The sequence below is a fragment of the Sinocyclocheilus anshuiensis genome, unplaced genomic scaffold (assembly GCF_001515605.1).
Source record: "Sinocyclocheilus anshuiensis isolate Anshui unplaced genomic scaffold, SAMN03320099.WGS_v1.1 scaffold11, whole genome shotgun sequence".
Taxonomy (NCBI): domain Eukaryota; kingdom Metazoa; phylum Chordata; class Actinopteri; order Cypriniformes; family Cyprinidae; genus Sinocyclocheilus; species Sinocyclocheilus anshuiensis.
The window spans coordinates 341,979-364,350 of NW_015551076.1; the positions used below are offsets into that span (position 1 = coordinate 341,979).

At 37.4% G+C, this 22,372-nt stretch overlaps 1 protein-coding gene across 1 annotated transcript; it reads right to left on the bottom strand.

Moving 5' to 3' along the window:
- Positions 1-1,610: 1,610 nt before the first annotated feature.
- On the bottom strand, positions 1,611-7,145 carry LOC107662378 (uncharacterized). The gene is made up of 8 exons (XM_016452366.1): positions 6,958-7,145; positions 6,789-6,878; positions 5,815-5,874; positions 5,453-5,558; positions 4,893-5,146; positions 3,805-3,991; positions 3,513-3,634; positions 1,611-1,832 (listed from the first exon to the last, which is right to left on the bottom strand). The coding sequence occupies exons 1-8, from the start codon at positions 7,057-7,059 to the stop codon at positions 1,725-1,727; spliced, it is 1,029 nt and encodes a 342-aa protein (XP_016307852.1). The 5' UTR covers positions 7,060-7,145; the 3' UTR covers positions 1,611-1,724.
- Positions 7,146-22,372: the final 15,227 nt, after the last annotated feature.

Below are 22,372 nucleotides of genomic sequence, written 5' to 3' on the forward strand. Positions count from 1 at the left end.
TAACAAACCAAAAAGCATTAAAAAAAAATGTATTGTCAGTCTGCACTTATGTTCTACAACAAAGTAGAAAAAAAAATAAACCAAACTAAAAAAAGGTGGTTTGAGCTTATATTATACAGACAAAGATACAGACAAAACAAAAAGAAAACAAACAGTGGTTAGTACTTTTATTATACATAAAAATATCCAAACAAAACAAAGAAAAGCAACAGAAAAGTAAAAACGGTGGTCAAAGTTTATATATGCAAAAAAAAAATCAGACAAAATTAGTAAAAAGAAAAAAGTAAAAAGTAATTTGAGCTATTATGTATAGACACACAATCTGAACAAAACAAACCTAAACAAAACAAAAAGCAAACAAACAAACAAACAAAAAAAATCATCAGTCTACACTTCCACATTCTACAAACAAAAGATCCAGACAAAACAAAGAAGAAAAAAAATATATAATAATTTTAAAATTTTTTTTAAAAATTCCTGGTTTGCGCTTGTATTATACATACAAAAGATGCAAACAAAACAAAGCAAAGCAAAAATCAACAATTAAAGCATGTGTGAATGTAGTCCTTAATTGCAGAGTCTAATCCCTGAATGAACAATATATTTTATGACTGGGATTAAGATGATTGAATTAGACTGTTTCTGTTTGTGGAACGTTGAATAAAAGTGCAATGTCATTTAACGGCACAGAAGTACAACTGATAGATCATGATTCCGTCAGGGAGGATCGTTCCCTCCAAACAATTTTTTCCTCCCCTTGACAGGTAGAAGACAAATGAAAAGTTGAGATGGCACGTGGAGGCGTGTTAGTGAGCCGCAACGGGTACCGCGGCACCCTGCCTTGCAGGGCATTGTGGGATATGTCCTCCACCGAAGTGGCTGCCCAGATGACATATTACAGCTCTGCGGGAAACGTATGGGCCTACAGGAGGAGGCGTTTCTCCTGCGTTCTGCAAACTTTTAATATCGGTTGTCCTCCCTGCTGCTTTTACCCAGGTTCAGCGAGAGCCCCGCGGAGGGCCGAGGCGTGTTTGCGTTGGCCCCTTCAGAGAAGGATGCGAGCCCGGAGGACTCTTTAATGCTCCAACTTTCAACTTTGAAGTTTTCTTTGACTGCACAGTGAAAATATTGGCGAATGCAGCTGAAGCACTTCTCATATTCGTAAATCAACTGGAGCCTTCAGAGATCAAATGGCTGCGCCATAGCGCCGTTTGAAATATTCGCTTCCTCGCAACATTTACATCCTCACATTAGATAAAAGAAAACATTCTGGGAGAGGCCTCCATCCTGGTGGCAAATTCAAAGTGATTTACACACACAATGCGCCGCCGATAACACGACGACGCAATGAGGATGTCTGAACCTGCAGAAACAAAAGAAGCCCATTGATTTGCTGTTAGCAGATCTGATGAGTGGAAATACAGGCAGAGTCTGTAAGATGGCTGGACCGGTGAAGATATCGTCCCCAGTGCGACGCCGCTGTTTTCCCGAACCCCAATTTGTTGTATCATTGACACATAAATGGATTAGGGTCATGTATCACTGATAATGGTCTAGCCCAATGCTGGTGTGTCTGCGGTTCGGGTTGTGTGTGCGCGATAAGGCCTATTGATTATGTACCATATGCAGTTCCCACGCCGTCCTTTGTGCCATGTGTTCGGTGATGTGTTTTTTCCCCAGAAAGGGGTGGGTGCGGTGATACAGCTGGTGAATGCGGGGTTAATTTACTCACACAGCCGTTGGCCTTCAGGAGCCTGCGTGCTTCTGTCTGGAAAGGCAAAAAACGTGTGCGTTTTCGTGCAGCCGATTCGATAAGCTTCTACGAACAGAATCTGCAATCAAAACAACAACAATAAAGACGCCACACGTTCAAGACAGACAAGTCCTTTTTAATGGATATAATCACAGTGGTTTCGAAATGAGAACTGTACTGCAGCGTTTTCTGACTGATAAGGCCACAGTGAGGAGTCCGATATAAGAGGCACGTGTGTATTTCACATTACACAGAAAATATATTCACATTACATGCCGGGGCACACTTTCAACATGTGATCAACTAAAATACCACAAGTCTGAACTACATCAATCACGATGTAACCCCCCTACCAAGTGACATCCATGTCATTTTACAGGAGAGCGATGCTTAACCATCTGCCACTGTGTTCACAGCTTTAGTCTACTTGGTTTCGAAGTTTTAGCGCACGACAAACAGTGTGTGATAACGTCTGGCAGTGATGCTGGAGGTACGTCGAAGCTACTGTTTTCCATCTACTTCTAACTGTGACTCCGGGGTTCGTTTTGCAATTTCAAATCAATAAGAAGTCACAGTTTTGTGTAATCAACATGATAAAAATCATACACACATAGTTTGTCATGTACTCTACAGCCTAGACAAAACCTTTCAAATACGAACTTAAAAGAATAGTTCACTCAAAAACAGGGCGGCACGATTTGTGGGGAAAAAATTTGTTGCATTTAAAAAAATAAAAAATAAAAAAAGCTCCAGGTTTGCTGTGCGGCACAATTTGGCCCAAAATTTTAATTATAATAATAATAAATATTACACTAAAAAATGCTGGGTTAAATAGGGACAAACCCAGCAATTGGGCTGTTTTGACCCAACAGTTTGGTTAAATGTTTAACCCAACCTTCTGGGTAGTAACCCAACCGCTGGGTCAAAACAACCCAATTGCTGGGTTTGTCTCTATTTTACCCAGCACTAGGTTGTATTTAACCCAGCATTTTTTAGAGTGTAGTATTAGTAAATAAAATATTAAAATAATAACTCTTATTATTGTAATATTTCAATGCAAAATAAAATTATAGTTTTTAAATTGTATTTAAGAACTTTTTTTTATTTTATAGTACAACTGTAAAATTACAATACTAATATTTTTTGTTGTTTTAATTTCTTCTTTTTAAAATGTTAAGCTATCAAGCTTTTATTTTGACAGAAAACTGCAGCGAGCCCTTAGAGATTCTCTTGCTGACAAGTCTGTTTATAAGGGCATCTCATTACAAATTTGTGACAATGGTTGATTTCCCAAATGTATGTTATAAGCGACTCGAAGCACAGCACAAGCGGAGGTTTAATGCAAACTGAGCCGCTCTGAGAGACTGAAAACACTGGATCATGAGTTGCTCCTGTGTAAATGAACCCAGTGCTGCGCTTCACTCTGAAACTCTGCTTATTAAATTAAACTGCAGCCTTTGCGTTTTGATAATTGCACTAAGCCGGTTTTGGTTTTATTTTGATGAACCATGCAGCCTTACTCAAAAATGAAAATTCTGTCATAATTTACTCACCCTCGTGTCGTTTCAAACCACAGTAAATGAAAATTAAGTAAATGATGACAGAACTTTTTCTGAACTATCCCTTTAAGGTTAATAACAGAATTTTGTGTCGTTAAATTTGAGTTTAATTCTTCAAATAAGTATGTTCACTGGGGATGTCCAATGAAAGTCAACACTCAATGCTCAAACGTTGCTTTCTCCTTCTCAAATGAGCCCACCAATGGATCATCAGCTGGGTGTGGCCTTTTCCGAAGCCTCTTGGCCTCATTCTGAAGCTTCTGTCGTATGTAGCCCTTTATTTCCGAATCAGTCTTTCCGGGGAAGAACCGCTGCACTGTCCCTGTAGAGAATGTTTCACTGGTAATCAAAACTGCAAACTTGAGACCACAATTAATCACAAACTTCACAATGGCCTGATTGCAGTTAATGAAATGGAACTGAACGCATTCTCGAACTAACTAAAGGATGCCCGCCGTTCAGTACTTGTTACAAACAGTCCCTTATACGTACTCAGAATGGCCTGGATCTCATGTGCTGGAAGAGCTGGTTTAGGCATCCCTTGCTTGCTGTTGACGATGCCTAAGATTGAGTGAGAGGCCAGACAGTCTCTGTCGTAGAGGCTGCGCAGCAGGTCATTGGTGAGTTTCTGAGCGGTGGTCCCTGTGTTACAGCGCTCCAGGAGATCAGCAGTGATAACCTGGAGAGGAAACAAAAAAGTTGCTGTGGATGAGCTATAAAAATGAAACCGAATTAAATAATCAACAATAAATGTTATTCCTGATTAGTCAGGTCTTTCGTATGGTACAAAATGCATTACTAGAACTTAAAAACACATTTAATTTCATTTTACTGCTCTTTTAATGCAAGCATTTCTACATTGCAAAACAATGCATTTTAACAGAAAGCAATTTAATGTTGCTGTCATTGTTACACTTTAAATATTTAATAGAGAACGTGCAGGCAAGTCATTCAAATATTAGTTAAACATCAAACGGTAGTTTTAAATGAGCCACAACTGAACTTGAAATCATAAATGCAGGTAATAACATTTTTGCAGAAACAAACTGTAATTTTAAATCATGCATACTACATATTTATCCAAATAACTGTTCATACTTGGTTTGGTTTTGTCATTTTAATAATTTTGGTTGTTTAATCTGTTATGCTGCTTTTAACTGACAAATTTTCAATAAACAGGCCTATATATATTTTTCACAACATAAAATGAGTTTATACGGTAACCTGTACTTTAAAATAATTTTGGACACAATGTATACATTACTTCAATGTGCATATTGTTTGAAGGAAAGAATTGAACATGATTTTCAATTAATCAAGGAAATAACAAACAGATCAGTTACTAAAATAGTCATTAATTGCAGCCCCACAAAAAATAGTAATATAAAACAGCAACTAACGCAACTTAAAAAATAAAAAAAAACTGAACACAGGATTCTGTAAGAACTTTTGTCTAAAATGTTGTATTTATTTATTTAAAAAATATTTTTACCATTTCATATTGTTTTCTTTATTATACAATATTTTTGGACCCAATGTAAACATCACTTCACTTTTCACATCTAAAATGTAACTCTTACTTTTTGTTCGGGAAGCGTTCCATTCCGTTGAGGCATTGTTTGTGTGACCTCATACTGACCACACCCCTGCTGCTCTGAACTTGCACATTCAGCTGTTCTTCCACTAAGCACCCTTGGAGGAGAAATGTGACTGGGTGGCCTGCTTCTCTCGAGCTCCTCTGGAATGCTGGGAGTTGCAGCTTTGTGGCTGCTGCACAGCCATCTATCACTCTTCTCGATCAGCTCTTCAAGTGTCTGAGCCAACTTCCCACAAGCTATACAAAAAAAGTATGAATTTAGCCCAAAATTGTCTCACAACAAGAGGTAACCTGTTGTGTAACATGGCACACCACAGTAACACTAAATCTTTCTTTGACATGAAGTTTCCTCATGAACTTGCTGAACCTTTCCTCAAATTGAAATGATCTTGAAACATGAAATGATCTGTGAACGAGCTGGTTTTCAGTGAGCTTTCAGCTCGATGTACGTCTTTCCCTGCCACTGGAAATGCATAGCTGTAAAATAAAAAAACTAAACCCAGAAAGGACAATTTGCCACATTTCAGAAGTCCACTGCTTTACCTGTAAGGCTTCTGATTTGCTCTCGAAGGCCGTCCATCTCCCTCTGCATAGTCAACACCATGGCAATAAGCTCCGCCCTTGAACGTGATTGGAGACTTCCGAGCACCTGGAAGAAGATTATCCACGTCACATTATAAACTGAGTGGACACATGCGTTCAAACTTGTATCAGTAATTGACCAAAACTGCCCAAGATCTTTTTAAGCATGGAAAACAAGTTTTTGGAGCTGAACGAGTTTGGCTCTAAATCCTCAAAAGCATTGCACCGTAGATGTTTAGAAGTAAGAAGCTTAATTTATGCAGTGAGTTAAATTTTTGATTATTAACAAAGTAGCCCAAAAGTGGAATGTTGTGCCATTTTACCTCCATAGTAAAATCTGCACCCCTTGTTGCATCTCCAAGGGGCTTGTCAACCTCAAAAGCCTGTTTGAGAGCAAGCAAAATACATATGAAACCAGTGGTTCTAGTTTGGTTTGCAACTTCAAAATAACATTGGATAGCAATGTAAAAATGATCGTTGTGAGGTTCTTCACATTGGCAGAACCACTGGATATCCTTCTGAAGATGCCACAAATGGAAATGACATTATTAGAGATTTCATTATATATTTTAAGTGCCTCAAAACCTTTCCCTCATGATTCCTGAATGAACTGATGGCAGTCTTTTAAGTTCTTAAAATAAAGGTGCTTCACGATGCCATAGAAGAACCTTTTTGTCTAAATGGTTCCATAAAGAACCTTTAACATCTGAAGAACCTTTCTGTTTCACAAAAGGTTCTTTGTGGCAAAAGAAGGTTCTTCAGATTATAAAAAGGTAAGAAAGAGATGGTTCTTCAAAGAACCTTTGACTGAATGGTTCTTTGTGGACCCAAAAATGGTTCTTCTATGGCATCGCTTGAAGAACCTTTTGAAGCACCTTTATTTTTAAGAGTGTATTGGGGCTTCATCACATAAAAGCTCCTCAGAGAACTGATTTTCCTTTTTGAAATGCGTCCTAAAAATTCTCCAGAGGCTTTTGGCAGTATGATAATCTGAGGAAGTCCAAATGACGCCTCCAGTGTCTTCATTTTTACAGTATGTGATCCTATTATCCCTCATTAAACTAGGCTACAGATACAGCAAGTCTGGAATAAATGACTTAAAGCTCCTTAATCACATGGAAGATGCCATTTATCTTTCATATATTTTCATTATTTAGCCTATTACATTTTATTATCAAAATCTTAAAGGCTATAAATGTTAAGAATTGTCACTGGAACAGATGTTTTAATCTATTCAGCAATGCTTATCAGCTAAAAAAAAAAAACATTATTGATTCAGCAATAAAAAGGAACAGACCTTTGTTTTGAACTTAATGTAGTCAGCATTGCAAGATGAGATGTCCTCTCCATTTAGTTCTCTCCATTTTCTCCTCTTCGCCGGCTCTTGCTGAAAGACAGTCACATAATTAAAGCAAGGGAGTGCAAAACAATGACACATAGGCAACAAAAGCTTGCTGTTTACATACACCGAGGACGTGGTTCGCCCTCGCGCCGGTTTCTTCGGGTGTCTCTTCGTATCCCTCGTATCCATTGTACAGGATGCGCTTTGCTATTGTTTTTCTCCTCATCTTTCGCCCATTAGCCGTTTTCCTCGCCGAAAAGCCGTCCGGTTCTTTATCATGCCGGTCATGGCCACGCGCAGATCCGTGACAGCCTGATGACTTTCACGCTCGTGGCATTTCAATTAAAGTTAAAGACACTCTGGCGTGTCAACATCACGAGTGCGTCTTGAAACACTTTAAAACGAGTAAAATGTGTGGGAAAGGCACCCAAAAAGTTTTAACAGTGGCTGACATGTCTTAAATCTATAACAGTTTGAAGAAAAAACACATCGTAAAGGGCTCATAATCTGACATGATAGCCATAGCTAGGTCATTTTAATAATGCAAAATTCGCATCTGTTTATTCTGTACGTGAAAGTGAGATTAATTATAGACTAGTTAATAGTTAGCTATTTGTAATGATCCCTTTTGCTACTATCTGTTATTTTGCATTAGTTACTATTTTATTTAGCAGCATTGGTTTACTGGCACATCCCACAAAAAAACAGCACACTTCAGTCTCCCATGAACCTTTTAAAACATCAGAGATATAAATCCAATATTATTGTTGTGTTGCATATGTTTGATAAACTATTATCTAACATAAAATTAACCTGGCGTGAAATGTATCTAGCTTTAAACACATAAAATGTCTTTATTCCTTCTGGAAATATGGATTTTGACCTACTTGACTCTAATAGTTAAAATCATCATAATCATAGGTGTCACAGACATCATCATAACTGAATGAACTTAAATGAAATCATACCTGTCATAATCTAATTAAATATATTTAATTAGTTGTAGTACAACACTTTTTCATTATAACCAAATTATTATAAAAAAACAACAACAACATTACAAACATTTTTTTTTTAATTAAAATATCTTAATTACAAGCCCTAAACATGAACACATGTAAAATGCATTTGTCTAAAAAATACGTTGTCTAAAATAAAACAAAAACAAAACTATAAAAACCTGAAGATGTGAAATGATTTCTCCCACATTACAAGAGAGACTTTATAGGGCACTTTCTTTTTCTTACTCACTTGTTCTTTCTTTTTTTGGCTGTGTGAGCACAGATACCAGTGGGAGGTCAGGAAAGGGTTGACCCCATGCATTCCCAGGTGGCGTACAGTGAGCACTAAGTGTATCCAGAAGCACCTGAGGTTGTAAAAGAGAGACCTCTGCAGGGATGGGAGGAGGGAAGCAGCTCTGTGCTGGAACAAAGTGGATCCTGTAACTCATTAAAGCAGGCTGGGGATCACAAAAGGCCAATCAAATAGTGTCATGTGCACCAGTACTGTCTGTCTTATATGCACTGTGAATATGGGTCAGTTTAAATGACGCCTCGTTTGATCCGATCACAAGTGCTCAGACAAGATCATGTCTTTCCTGCTAGTAAAATGCTGCTCAAATGAGTTTATTTCTCAGTTATTCTCGCTTTACCTGTATTAAATAAGGTTAAGGTTCATTTCTTTTAAAACCCTTGTGTTAAGTAGTGGATGATGCCTGGCTGGTGATAGGCAGTGCTTCACTGCTGTCTGGGCAAATTAAATAGTGCTATCACAAATGTGATTTGGTCACATGCATATAATTTATAGGTTCACAAAGTGTTCAGGATGTTCCTGTTTACAACTGTATTTAGTGCTGTCGAAATGGATCTCAATACCAGAAGTAAATGAGGTTTATGTGAGTTTTTGATTAACTAACAAACTAGCACACAAAGACTCACTGTTAGGAGACACAAATGGCACCGACTACAGAATTACTTCGTTACGAAAAATAATCAATATGCTCTTACATGCTGGATGAAAGAGAACTGGCACCTTCTCTTATGACAGTGATTAGGCAAGCATGAAAGCTACACTACATTGATCCTGGTGGCCAGAGTCATTTCAGTTCAGATCGTTTGAGAACTTTGTTCTAACTTACTTGAACAAAATGACTCAGTCAACCTGCTGGATCCACCGTGACGCTCCTGGTCTGCAGAGGCCAAACATGAAGATCCGTGACAAAAGGACCACATCACAGATCACAGCAGATGTTATTACAGTCCAGACTACAAATATGACAGCAGAGCCACCATTTCTCACTCAGACAGACTGATTATTGATCTCCGCCCTGCATACTGCAGCCTCTTGAGAGGCTCCGAACCAGCATAAAGAGGAGTATTGATGATATATTGATATGCATTCTTTTATTTACTTTACCCATACGGCCTTTCACCTCTCTTCTAACAAATCAATTGCACATACAGCATAAAGCTTCTTTTCTGGGTCACAGGCTGCCATTCCCCGTTTAGTCCGAGAGCAGCTTTGAAGTCTGTCTTGTGACTGTCAGACTTGCCTATGCATGAGAATTTGTACTAAAGGACCTGATCTGAGGTCAGTCTAAAAAAATAAATAAAAAATACTGGAACCAAATGGCACCATTCATGACGCCAGTGAGCTAAACTTGGAATTGGAAGGATGTGCACCCTAACCAATTAACATATGACATGGTTGCAAATGTCTCAACGTTACTTCAATCAAAAACAGAAATTTTTTTAAAAATGTAAATAAAATAAACAACACTGTGTATTATAATTCCCTTTTGACCAGAGTAGAACAGAGAACAGAGCATGTAATAAATAATCAAAATTGTGTTAAAAAAAATTTTTTATATTTTGTATATTTTATAAACATGAAGATCCGTGACAAAAGGACCACATCACAGATCACAGCAGATGTTATTACAGTCCAGACTACAAATATGACAGCAGAGCCACCATTTCTCACTCAGACAGACTGATTATTGATCTCCGCCCTGCATACTGCAGCCTCTTGAGAGGCTCCGAACCAGCATAAAGAGGAGTATTGATGATATATTGATATGCATTCTTTTATTTACTTTACCCATACGGCCTTTCACCTCTCTTCTAACAAATCAATTGCACATACAGCATAAAGCTTCTTTTCTGGGTCACAGGCTGCCATTCCCCGTTTAGTCCGAGAGCAGCTTTGAAGTCTGTCTTGTGACTGTCAGACTTGCCTATGCATGAGAATTTGTACTAAAGGACCTGATCTGAGGTCAGTCTAAAAAAATAAATAAAAAATACTGGAACCAAATGGCACCATTCATGACGCCAGTGAGCTAAAATTGGAATTGGAAGGATGTGCACCCTAACCAATTAACATATGACATGGTTGCAAATGTCTCAACGTTACTTCAATCAAAAACAGAAATTTTTTTAAAAATGTAAATAAAATAAACAACACTGTGTATTATAATTCCCTTTTGACCAGAGTAGAACAGAGAACAGAGCATGTAATAAATAATCAAAATTGTTAAAAAAAAAATTTTTATATTTTGTATATTTTATATAATTCCCCTAATCGATTAATATATTAATAAAAATATATTATATAAAATATAAATATTATGTATATATGTATATATATATATATATATATTAATGAAAATCATAATAACAATTTATAGAGTATAGAAAAACTATTTATACATTACATACTATTATTATTATTTTAAGACTATTTTGTGGAGGTGCTACTTAAACAACAGTGCATGTTATAAAAATTAAAAAATTATAATATTTTATAGTAATAATAATAATATGTCATTTATAAATAATAATATAGTTGAAATAAGACCAATTACTGTGGAGATGGGGAATATTCTCAGTAACTAAATGAATTATGAATAAACTGGAATCGTTAAGTGGAATCAGGATCAGAACTAAAATCATTAAATTCCTTATGATTCCCAACCATATTGATTTGTAATTTGTGTCCTTTCAGCTCATGCATCAAGAACAGACAACTTTCTTCTCTCTTGATCTCTCCTTCTCCATCTTTCCTTACATAATGAAAATATAAGAGTAAATAGTGCCATAAGGAAAGAGGCCCTGCTTGGGCACTGAGTAGGATTTAATTGACCATGTGGGGGCGTCAGAGTTGAACTCTGACCTAACTCCCATCAACCCTTGGGAGCGCCCTAAAATGATATAATGGACAGAAAGGTGGGCCAGCCACCCAGGCAAAAAAGGATGATACAAAGGGGCACAAATGTACATTCTATAATATCTGTATTAAATGTACCTCTTGACATTTCTCTGTAGACTTGCATGCGAGACTGTGTGGTTTCTCACACTCACCTATCGCTGATGGACAGCTCGTGTTTTGAGCCCGCTCAGCAGTCTGTCACTTGATTAGACTCCCCGCCATGGCTCTTCTTTCCTTCGTTGCCAATGTTCTCTCCCCCCCTCCGCTCATGCATATGGAGAAGCTTAATTAAAAAGGACAACAGCGCTGCCTTAAGATCTGTCTCAAAGCGACAACATAGACTGACACATGAGTACAACACAATGCAGGCCATTCGGTGTCCAGGGCAGCACTGAATGTGAAGGAGTGCCGGACAGGGGTTTTTGCGAGCCTTTGAAGGGGAAAACCAGATTTTTCAATTAGATCTCTCTTTTTTTGAAGATGAAATGTGTCATTTTTGTACATTTGGATGTTTAAATATTCTCTTCTATTATGGTTTAGTGCACAGACACAAATGCGCCAAAAATATCATGAGTTTTGCAGTTCTTTGTGGTGTAGAAATTATACGCTTCACCTTTAAGACACAAGCGTTCAAATCCAACTCTTCGTGAACACTTATCTAGGCTACTTAAAGGGATAGTTCATCCAAAAATAAATTTACTCACCCATATGGTTCCAAACCTGTATGACTTCTTTCTTTTTTGGAAAATAGATATTTTGAAGAATGCTGGCAACCAAACAATTTCGGTTCCCATTGTATGGACAAAAAATACAATGGAAGTCAATGGGAATCAAAACCATTTTGGTTATCAACATTCTTCAAAAAATCCTCTTTTATATCTTTATATATATGTGGGTAACCAAATAATTTTGGCTCCTATTGTCTTCCATTGTATGAACCAAAAAAAACAAAAAAAAAAGTCAATGTGAACTGCGAAACTGTTTGGTCACCAACATTCATACAGAAAAAAAAAATGTCAGTCATATAGGTTTGCAACAACATGAGGATGAGTAAATGATGACAGAATTTCATTATTTTTAGCGTGAACTTTATATTCTCCTTTATTCAGTCTTAGAATTAATCACTTATTTTGTAACATTCCTCTTTTGTATGTTTCTTTGTCTAAAAGCACCTGCTGCTAAATTAATGAACATAAGTAAACTTTCCCACGTGTCAAATGCTGCTTCTCATTAACTACCAACATCTAACTCCTTGCATTTGTTTCAAGAAACAAGACCTTTTTGACTTTATACTGCTGACAAATCAGCAGGCGGATCCATATCTGGCCTACGGTCATCTGTTAACATGAATCTGAGAGTTACAAGACGACATGAAGCTGTGCAACCTGAAAACTTTCTCCCAGAACACGATTCTGTTCAGTGTCAGCCATTTCTGCCTTTGAGGGATTAGAGTGATGTCATCGGTAAGGTCTCAACCCTTTTCGCTGTCATCCTGGCTCAGGTCACCGTTTAGTCCGAGCGGCGCAGCTTTTGCATGAGCTATAATTCAGACTGTGACTTTGATGTTAATAGCACTAATAATGGCCTGACAGTGATGGATGGGTGCAGGCAATTTGGGGGCCCGTGAAGTGACCCTCGGCCCAATCAGAGCACTTCCAGGTTAAATGTGACCCCAGGCAGCCGGCAAAGAGGGAGAAGTGCTGAATGGATGAAGGAGAAAAAAAAAGAGTGAGGGAGAGAGAAAAAGGTGAGGCACTGAAGTGAGGAACACTCCTCATGATAGTAAGTAATTGCTGCTATACGCCATTTCTTCCCCATTTGGATGCTTCTGTAAGATTCCAAGAGTAGAAACTGTCCACTAACCACAGAGGCAGTTGCATTCGAATCCCCAGAGCTACACCCAAAATTCTGCCTCATTGCCAAAACCTTTCGGTTTCACAACCCAAGTCTTTGGCCGCAAAAACAGTTCTCTTAATCAGTCCAAACACCTCCCCGGGCAGCAGTGGGAATGCTTGGCCAGGCCATGTGTTAGACATTAAACGCAATCAGTGACGGCATTTTTGAGTGCTGGAGAGATTGAGAGGAAGGGAGATCCAGGTTGATAAATAGCAGAGCCACTCAAATGCCCGTCTGTTCACGGGGAGTCTGGGTAATCAAACCGAGGCCTGTTTGCTTTATTTATGCCGCACATCAAAATGAGAGATTTATCGTTATTGCGAGGCAGCTCTTGATTAGTGAGGAGAATGTGGGAAGCTAACCTGGAAAAGCTCCATTGGCGTTTAACGTCTTCTTGTCGGGATGAGCACAAACCGAACAATGGCTTGCCAGTGAGACGCATGTTGGTAAAGATGGAGAAGTGACAAGGATTAAGCGTTCTTTGTGGCTAAAGCAATTCTCTGCGCAGCATTTTCTCATGATTACTGTACGAAAGCGCTCTCCAACTCGGTTCAAAAACAACTAACATCTGATTGCCATTCATCCTTTAGCGGTATCATCTGCAGATGGGAATTGACACCAAAGACAACATGAGCTATGGAAATGATTAAGCAAGACCTCCACAGCAAATAGCTCGGTTATGCAGTACTATAATTTCAATTTCCTTTGCAAACAACTGTTTCAATATACGCCCGGACAAACCAAATAAACACTTCTGACGTACTTACAGTTTCTTGAGACATATAACCTTTTATCTTTGCCTGGCAGAAACAAACGGCATGTTAAGAATTAGCACAAGGTTCTTCCCTCTAGGCCAACACCATTCCTGTACTTTTCCATTAATCCTCCTCCATCTCCCTTAATCATACCGCTGGCCTGGCGACTTGAGAGGCGCCAAGTAACACGCAACCTGTCAGATCCAGCAAGGGAAAAATGAATTAAGTCCAGAGGGTAAAGTTGGGACGGAGAGAAGTGTGAGTGGGCCGAGTATTGAGCCCTGGGGCACCCCGAAAGTCATAACTCAGAGCTTAGGTACCGTGGCCCGCCTGAGGAGTTACCGTCTGCCAATTGATTTAGTGTCATCTAAGGTCTTGGCTACGTCTTACGATTATGTGCCTTATTAAGTGATTCTCTGAGCATGACAGCTTTAGGATATTAGGTGGTACTTTCTGTGGCCCTTTCTAAGTACATGAATCGCCTGCTTTTATTAGTCTGAAGGACACTGCATCTCAGGCCTGGAATGATGGTGTGAAAACTTTCCTATATAATACTGACTAATAACTATGGCAGTTGCTTTGAAATACTTAAGTCGTCCATAAAGCGTATTCCCTCTTCAGTTTTGAGGGTTTTGTAACATCACCAGTTTTCACATTTTGAGGTCGCAACCCTCTGGACGTCGATGTTTCTAAAAAACCGAAACACAAATATTTTAGTACCAAAACATGCTGTAACACCAAGTGAGCGTGTTTCCTTTAGGAGGACATTTCCTTTGGAGAGTGTTTGTTTTCTTTCACCTTTGTTTGATGGAAAGGTTATGCAAACATATATAAAAGAATGATTTTTGTTTGATGTGTGTATATCTGTGCCTGTGTGTGGATGTTTCTGTGTTTGCAAAGAATCAAAAAGATTTTTGAGTAAAATATTGTCAAAGACACTCTTTAGCCAAGTGCAACAAGTACAGGGGACTTTTGACCAAAGTTACAACTGCAGGATTATTTTATCAGAAATCACATACACAGAGTTCCCAGAACTCACCAGGAGAAATCTCTTCATCCTCCATGTTGGATAAAATTCCTGAAGTACTAGAGATGCTGTTTACTATGACTCCAGGGCTTCATGCATTACTGGAAATAGACAAAGAGAAACCAAAAAAAGATTAAATAAATATTACACTGTCAGTAATGTCAATACATTTCCTGAAAACTGTTTCAGGGGTATAATGGGTAAAATCGTCTTTTGCAAGATGATTTTATGATATGAATCATGAAGAAATTTTTTGATCAGTGAGTTAGAATGATTTCTGAAAAATCATGTGACATTAAAAACTGGACTAATGGCTCATGAAAATTCAGCTTTGCCATCACATGAATAAATTACATTTTCAAATGTTTTTAAAATAGAAAACAGTTATTTTAATATTTCACAATATTACTGTTTTTTGACTGTATTTTTGATCAAATAAATGCAGCATTGGTGAGCATTAAAGACTTCTTTCAAAACATAAACTAACCCCAAAATTTTTAATGACACTGTATATACAGATGAACACTTTTTTTATATTTATGAAATAAATCAAATTGATCTCTCTGTCAGCCTATAATGCTGTAATGCTGTAAAACAGTCAAACTTTCACAACTTTAAAACAAAATTTGCCTTCATGCTGTTTCCTCAAACTTTACATTCATCAAGAATATAAAACAGTAAACATCAAACTGCATTAAAGCCAAAGTGTTAACGCTATAATCGTTCCACAAAGACAACATTCAAAACAAACTGTGCTGAGAAAATTTCAGTGACATGTTTCCAGGGTCAAGACTCTGAACCTTTAGTAAAGGGTATTTACTGCTGAATCTTTGTGCCAAGGGACTTTGACAACATGGCATTATGTGCAATTTATGTCAGGCTTGGTTTTGTGTGTGTGTGTGTTTATGTGTGAGAGTGTGTGTGAAAAAAGAGTGTGACAGAGATTGCATTCATATGTATGGCCTTCCTCTTTAGAGGCACCGTCAAAGATCACAGTCAGTGTTGACAGATATATTTCTCCCATGCATTGCAGCGGTGAGGGCTGCTGTCTAAATGCTTACTCGCTAGGCGCCGACTGCACAGGCCGCCAGCTGAGCCAGCCAGTGGCCCTGAATGCCCTTTTGCTGACTAGACTGTAGCAGGCAATAAATGGAGCTGTCACTCCTGTCAATCTTGCTTTCCCTGACACAATCGCCCTATCACGCCCACACGTGCCGTCCTGCCCGCCTCAATTATGTCCCTAAAAGGACAGATTTCTGTGACAGCCCTGCCTCTTGCCTGACGGAACGCAAAGACAGCCAATCATCTCATTCTCTGCCCTGGGGTTTGAGAGAGAGAGAGAAAGTGAGAGAGAAAGACTTAATGCTTTTATATATATATAAAAATATGTAGCTTAACAAATCAGCCTGTTTAATTCATGGAGCATTTTTTTTATTTTTTTTTTTATCATAAAATCTTTTCTCATAAAATATGAGCATGTGATACATCACTAAACTCTCAGTAATCTAAGTCCATCACATGATGTTTCACCATGCTTAGAAACGAACATAACAATTAAGAAAGTGACTGTAGAAGTAACGCCGCTCTGTACCTTCATATTTCTCAGATTCTTGTAGTTTCATGGATAACCTAAAACACAAGGCAAGGCCAGGAGCACACAGCGTACATATGAGATGGTTTAAATCAGAAATTTGGGAAAAGGCGTCAGAACATCTTTTGCAGGTTGTCTGGTCCAACTGAATCTTGATGCTGTATCGCCCTCTGCTGGATGTAAGATTGATGCGCAGACTCACTGTAAAAACACACAATAATAACGTAGCACAGGTTTTATGGGTGATATGAGTGAAATATTTGTTCTTTTTAAAAGCAATTTTTCCAATACAGTTTCCAAGCAGCTTTGTTTCTACATGTATTTTTGTAATATATGTTCATATGGCAGAAATGACAGTTCATGCAGTTAGGTAGCCTAGGCCTACACTGTAAAAAATTACCGTGAATTTAACGGTAAAAGACTGTAAAAATGCTACAGTAAAAACCTGTTAAATGGTTAACGGTAAATTCCCCTACTATATACGGTGAAAAACTGTATTGGACATTACACCTATTGGACATTCTACGGTAAAATTCCGGCAACCACAGCTGCCGGTTTTTTTACCATAAATTTTACGGATTTGTTTTTACAGTGTACATCATGTAAGCAAAAACAATGAACATGTTAAAGCAATGATTACATGATGTGACAATGATTATAAAGCAAATTTTAAATTATTCCAACTTTTCTTAACATTAATCAATCTTTTTTTTTTTTTATCTTGCTCATGAAAAGTATTTTACATGATTAATAGTTATACTTTTTCCTCAAGAACATTTTCATAACCATTTTCATAACAAAAATAGGCCTACTCATTTCAGAAATTCTAATGCAGTGTCACATGATCTTTCGGAAATCATTTTAATATGCTGATTTGGTGCTCAAGAAAATGAATTATAAAAACAATTCTATTAAAAAAAATAATAAAAATATTTTTTGGGAAACTGTAGTACATTTTTTGTGAACAAACATCTGTTATTGTCAAAACAATAGTAGGCTAGGTCTAATGCTACCTTCACAGGCTTGTCAGAAGATCCTTCATTCCACTTCTAAAGTTTAATGACAAGTAAACTTGTCATATGTCATTAAACTTCAGAAGTGGAATGGAGGATAACTGACAAGTAAAAAAAAAAAAAAAGCTCTGTGGTTGGAAAGAACAAGAGACTAGCCAGCTTGATGATGATGATGATGATGATGGTGGTGGTGGTGGTATTTTTGTATATTTTTGGCCTTTTTTAGTAAAATATGCAACAACAGGTTACAAATATAGACTAACTCCAACAGCTAACAGCCTATTTTGAGAAATCAGCAATGACAATTCCCTACGGAACCTGTAAAGTAAAAGTAAAATTATTCATGTGTTAATATCTAAATTAGCCTAACTGGTTTATTATTCAGCTAATAGGTTACACCAACAAAATGTCAAATAAAATAAACTAAATAAAATAAATAGTTAGCCTATTTACATTATGACATTCAATTATTCAACACTGACAGGTTACATTTTTTTAAATAAAACTTTTAAAATAATATTTTTCTCTAGGTGGATATCTATATGGTTGTCATCTTCTAGCAAATTGGACTTTGACGTTTGACATATAGCCTATAAGTGGAGCGCACTGTGGCTCTCTGCCTGAAAACCTTATCATTTATTTCTCCAAACGACTTCGCCTACACTTTCCATTGATTACTTTCCTGTTGACTATATATACTCTGTGAAACCTCTCCATTGCACGGGTCTCCTCATATATTCAGAGCCCTGTCGCCGTGTTTACCCTTCGCGAGGATAAATCGTATTTTATCCCGCGCTTCAGTCCCGCGCGTTCTGAATGGCGCGAAGGTTTATTTGTTTAGGAGCGCGGCATTTATTTTCCGCCTGCTCTGTTTGGGCAGATGGCGGGTCTCGCCGCGCCAAGTGGACCCGGGTGTTTATTTGAAATGGGGCGTGCGGCACGCGAGGGTATTGAGGAGCCCCGCGGACCATGTGTTCCTCTGGGCGCCCTGATTGGGTGACGCGGAGTTGGCAGGCGACCTGACGAGAAACAGGAGACAAAATGGCGGCCGTCTCTCCATGAGCTCAGGCCTTCCATACGGCGTTGGGTCTGCTTGGAAGCGCCTGGCTTCATGGATGGATTCATTTCATGAGATCTCGAGATCCAGCCCAACACATATTTTAATATGATTTTAAGTCCATTTGACAGCGCAGTGTAATTTGGTACGATACTTAAGGAAAAGACCTTGATAGTTAAATAACGCAGGCCTCCAATATACACTGTTCGGTTCTTCCAAGAAACAAATGATTAAAATAGTTAATTTCATACTTTTTTCTTTCAGCAGTTTGAGTAATACGTTAATATTCTGGTGGAACATGCCAGGAACATGAATGTCACGACTCACAAACACTTGATTTATTAATTGTTAGCTATAGCTTGAAACATTTTTTGGAGTGCAGTTAGATTTTTTTGTTTCCATATTTATCTTTCTTTAGTACCACTGTGGTAAATAGAGAAATTGTTAAATTGTTCAGTAGATTAAAGTGAAATTGTGTGTAGCCTATGTTTGGTATGCAAGAAATACGTGTCTTTTCTACAAAAGTGTTGAATTGATAATCCATGGTTTAAATTATAAATATAGTAGTACATGTGTTTTAAACAAAAATGTTGGCGGTAAAAACTGTTAACAATTTGTTTTTGTGTTGAGGGCCCACGGTGATTGACAGCACACATTAAATTAGCCACACCCCATAGGTTTAGCCCTGCCCTGCATTTGTGAACGTCATTTTTTAGAGGAACCAATCAGTAAAGAACCAATCCATCAATGTCAGCTCCTTAGCCAATCAGGGAGAGTATGCTAAACAGCTGCCAACCAATCACGCTCAGTTTCTTCACTCCATCTCCTATATATGCAGCAACCCCTTGCTGTGCTGCATGATTTGACTGAAAATGTGAGCGAGGTTAGACTTTAATGATTTGTGCTGCTCTTCGGGTGATCATGGATTTTAACTTTTGCAGCTGAACGCAAAGGAATATTTTCAGATTGCTGAACTGTAAAGTGAGGCTTGTCATATCTGGCAGAAATGCAGTCACAATCATCACACAGGGCCTACAAGATATCTAAAAACACAAACACCCAGCACAGACAAAACTTTCATTTTGTGTCCTGTACTTCCAATCACCACAGTTCAGCATGTCTAAAAAACGTTAAAACTACCACACTCTACTCTCTTTCACATGAACTCTCGCTCTTCCTGTTATCCATAACAGATTCCGAACAGACTAGCAGTAAGATTTCCCCATGTCAAGCATGACACTTGTGCCAGTAAGTGAAATATGAGGAACAGTTCAAAGGTCTCACCATATGCCAACTGGCTCCTTTGATGTAAAACAAAATCCACATTGCCTGTACTTCCCAGATGCCACTTATGCCCAATTATGGGTGACCATACGACCAATCAGTGTTTCAAAACTGAACCCCCCCCATAATTCATTGATTTATAGAGCCAGCTTGATGTTTGATCAATATTATATGCTCGTATCTGTCTTAAAGCTCATCTTTATACACCATGAATTGTGTGATTGACTTAATTTATTAATAAGATGCTTTTATTTTGAAGACTCACCAGCCGTTTACACATATACAGTGGAACATAATTTTGTATATTTTGTATATATATATATATATATATATATATATATACATACATACATTTCACACTGATATAATATAATATAATATAATATAATATAATATAATATAATATAATATAATATGCCAGTTTTGGTGATTGGTGATATCGGCCCCTGAAAATGTTTGATGGTGAAATACCCTGTAATGAATATCTATTATTATTTGTAAAACATAATATAGTCATAATGTTATATTCTTGGCTTATAGTTTATTTATCATCACATAAATATGAGTTTAAATATATTTTATTTTATTCGTTTAGAACCCAATGAAAATTTAAGATTTTATTTTTATTTTTTTATTTTTTTTTAAGTACTTATTTAAATTTGACATCATGTGACACAGGGTGAATGTACAGCTAGCTAGACAAATATGCCCTTTATAGATAGATAGATAGATAGATAGATAGATAGATAGATAGATAGATAGATAGATAGATAGAAAAAAATATAAAATAATAAATAAATAAATAAATAGGATCTCTAAGCCAGTCTTTCTTCGCAATTATATTTCTGAAGCTTGTAAAAAAACACAAAAAAAGTCTTTGGTATGGCTGTCACACTTGATTGACAGCTGTCAGACTGAATCCTCCTTCTCCTATTGTGTTAATGGATCCGTAAGCCCTTCAACATGCCAACTCTATGCTTGAATTATAAATATGTGGTAGAGCTTATACTTGAAAGCATTTGTTTGGCTTTATGAATGCCTACAGCTTTATGCCATTTATGCATACGTTTGTCTTTCATCATATCAATAAACTACTCAGCACAGGGGAAACAAGGTCAGTTTTCTCATGGCAAAAAATGAGAAATATGTAGACAAATCTTCTCAAGGTTAAGTCCTTGAGGAAATTAGCGTGCAGTTGTGACCTCGTGGACGGCTGTATTTCGGGACGAGCCCACAGCGTTGCGTGTCTCTATCCCATGAAGCGGTCTGTGACAGATGAAGTGGTGTTTTCATCCAGCGCTTCTTCACTTTGAAGCACTTTGTGAGAGCAGCTGCAAGCGATCTGAAATCTATTAACACCCACTACTCTCTTAAAAACACATTTCCTGAGGATGTGAAGATGCAGCGACACGTGTGTGTGAGTGTGTGTGTTCGCTTTATGACCCCTCTGTATAATTACATGCAGGAAACATGATGGCATAAATGGTGGATTCCTACAAGGGTTAAAAATAGCTACATCCATGATATGTTTAGTGAAAAGGATGCTGCAAAGAGATGCTGGTTTGCTGGTCCTAGCTGGTTTTAGATGGTCTCACATCCTGGCCAAGCTGGTCTAATTTCCCAGCCTGGCCTGGTTTAACCTCTAAACCCAGCCAACAGACTGGGTTGACTAAATTAGGCCAGAAACCATCTTAGGCCTTAGGTTTAAAGGGATATAGCTCACACAAAAATGAAAATTCTGTCATACCCTCAAACCTCTACGAGTTTCTTTTTTCTGACAAAGATATTTTGAAGAATGTTGGTAACCAAACAGTTGCTGGTAGTCATTGACCTCCATAGTGTTTTTTTTTTCCAATACTATGGAGGTCAATGGCAACCAGCAACTGTTTATATATCTTCTTTTGTGCTCAATATATTTAATTTACATTTAGCACGAACGTCTTAGATGCTGAGAGTCTGGCTTTTTCAAGTTGACAGTGTAGATTTCTATTTGTCCACTGGATGGCGATAATCACAAACACAACAATCATTCACCACTCCTGCAATTTACAATCAGGGATGAAAGCCAACATCTGTAAAATACTTGTGCTTCTGAGAAAACACATTCAGTGACAGTATTAGTATTCTGTAAAGTTTCCCCCCAATTTCAAATATTTGTTTCCATCCATTTAACTGTTTAATAATTAATGTCAATTATACTCGATTTCACAGGTTTTTGTAACCTACATTCAGCTTGATTTGATTTACCAATAATTACATTCAAACTCGTAAACAATGAAATTACTTTCACCACTACAGTCACTACATCAATGATTTCCATTAGCATTTTTATCACTGCAATATGTCTGCTCAACTATTAGGTATTTTTAAACTCATGATGACTACATGATGACTTTTCATTATATGGATTATAACCTGAAATCTTAATGTTTACCAAAAAAAAAAAAAAGTTATTTTGATCTTATCAGAACATAAAAATAGATTAGGCTACAATTGTAATTTCATAATTTCTTGTGGCTGATTTGAAGGGAAATCCTGTAAACTGTTTAAAACAATACCTGCATGTGAATTTTGACAGCGTTTGTGAACTTCATGATATGGCAGAAATAACGCATAAATTATGATCACTAAGGCACAAATTAATTAAATTAAAATTAATTAAAGGATACAACAACAACAATATTGATGATTGGTGTTCTAATAGGAGTAG

Coding starts and splice junctions, on each gene's coding strand:
- LOC107662378 (XM_016452366.1), bottom strand. CDS start 7,059: ATGAGGAGAAAAACAATAGCAAAGCGCATCCTGTACAATGGATACGAG. Junction 5,559..5,814: donor GTGCAGATTTTACTATGGAG/GTAAAATGGCAC, acceptor ATCTTCTTCCAG/GTGCTCGGAAGTCTCCAATC. Junction 3,992..4,892: donor GAACGCTTCCCGAACAAAAA/GTAAGAGTTACA, acceptor TTTCCTCTCCAG/GTTATCACTGCTGATCTCCT.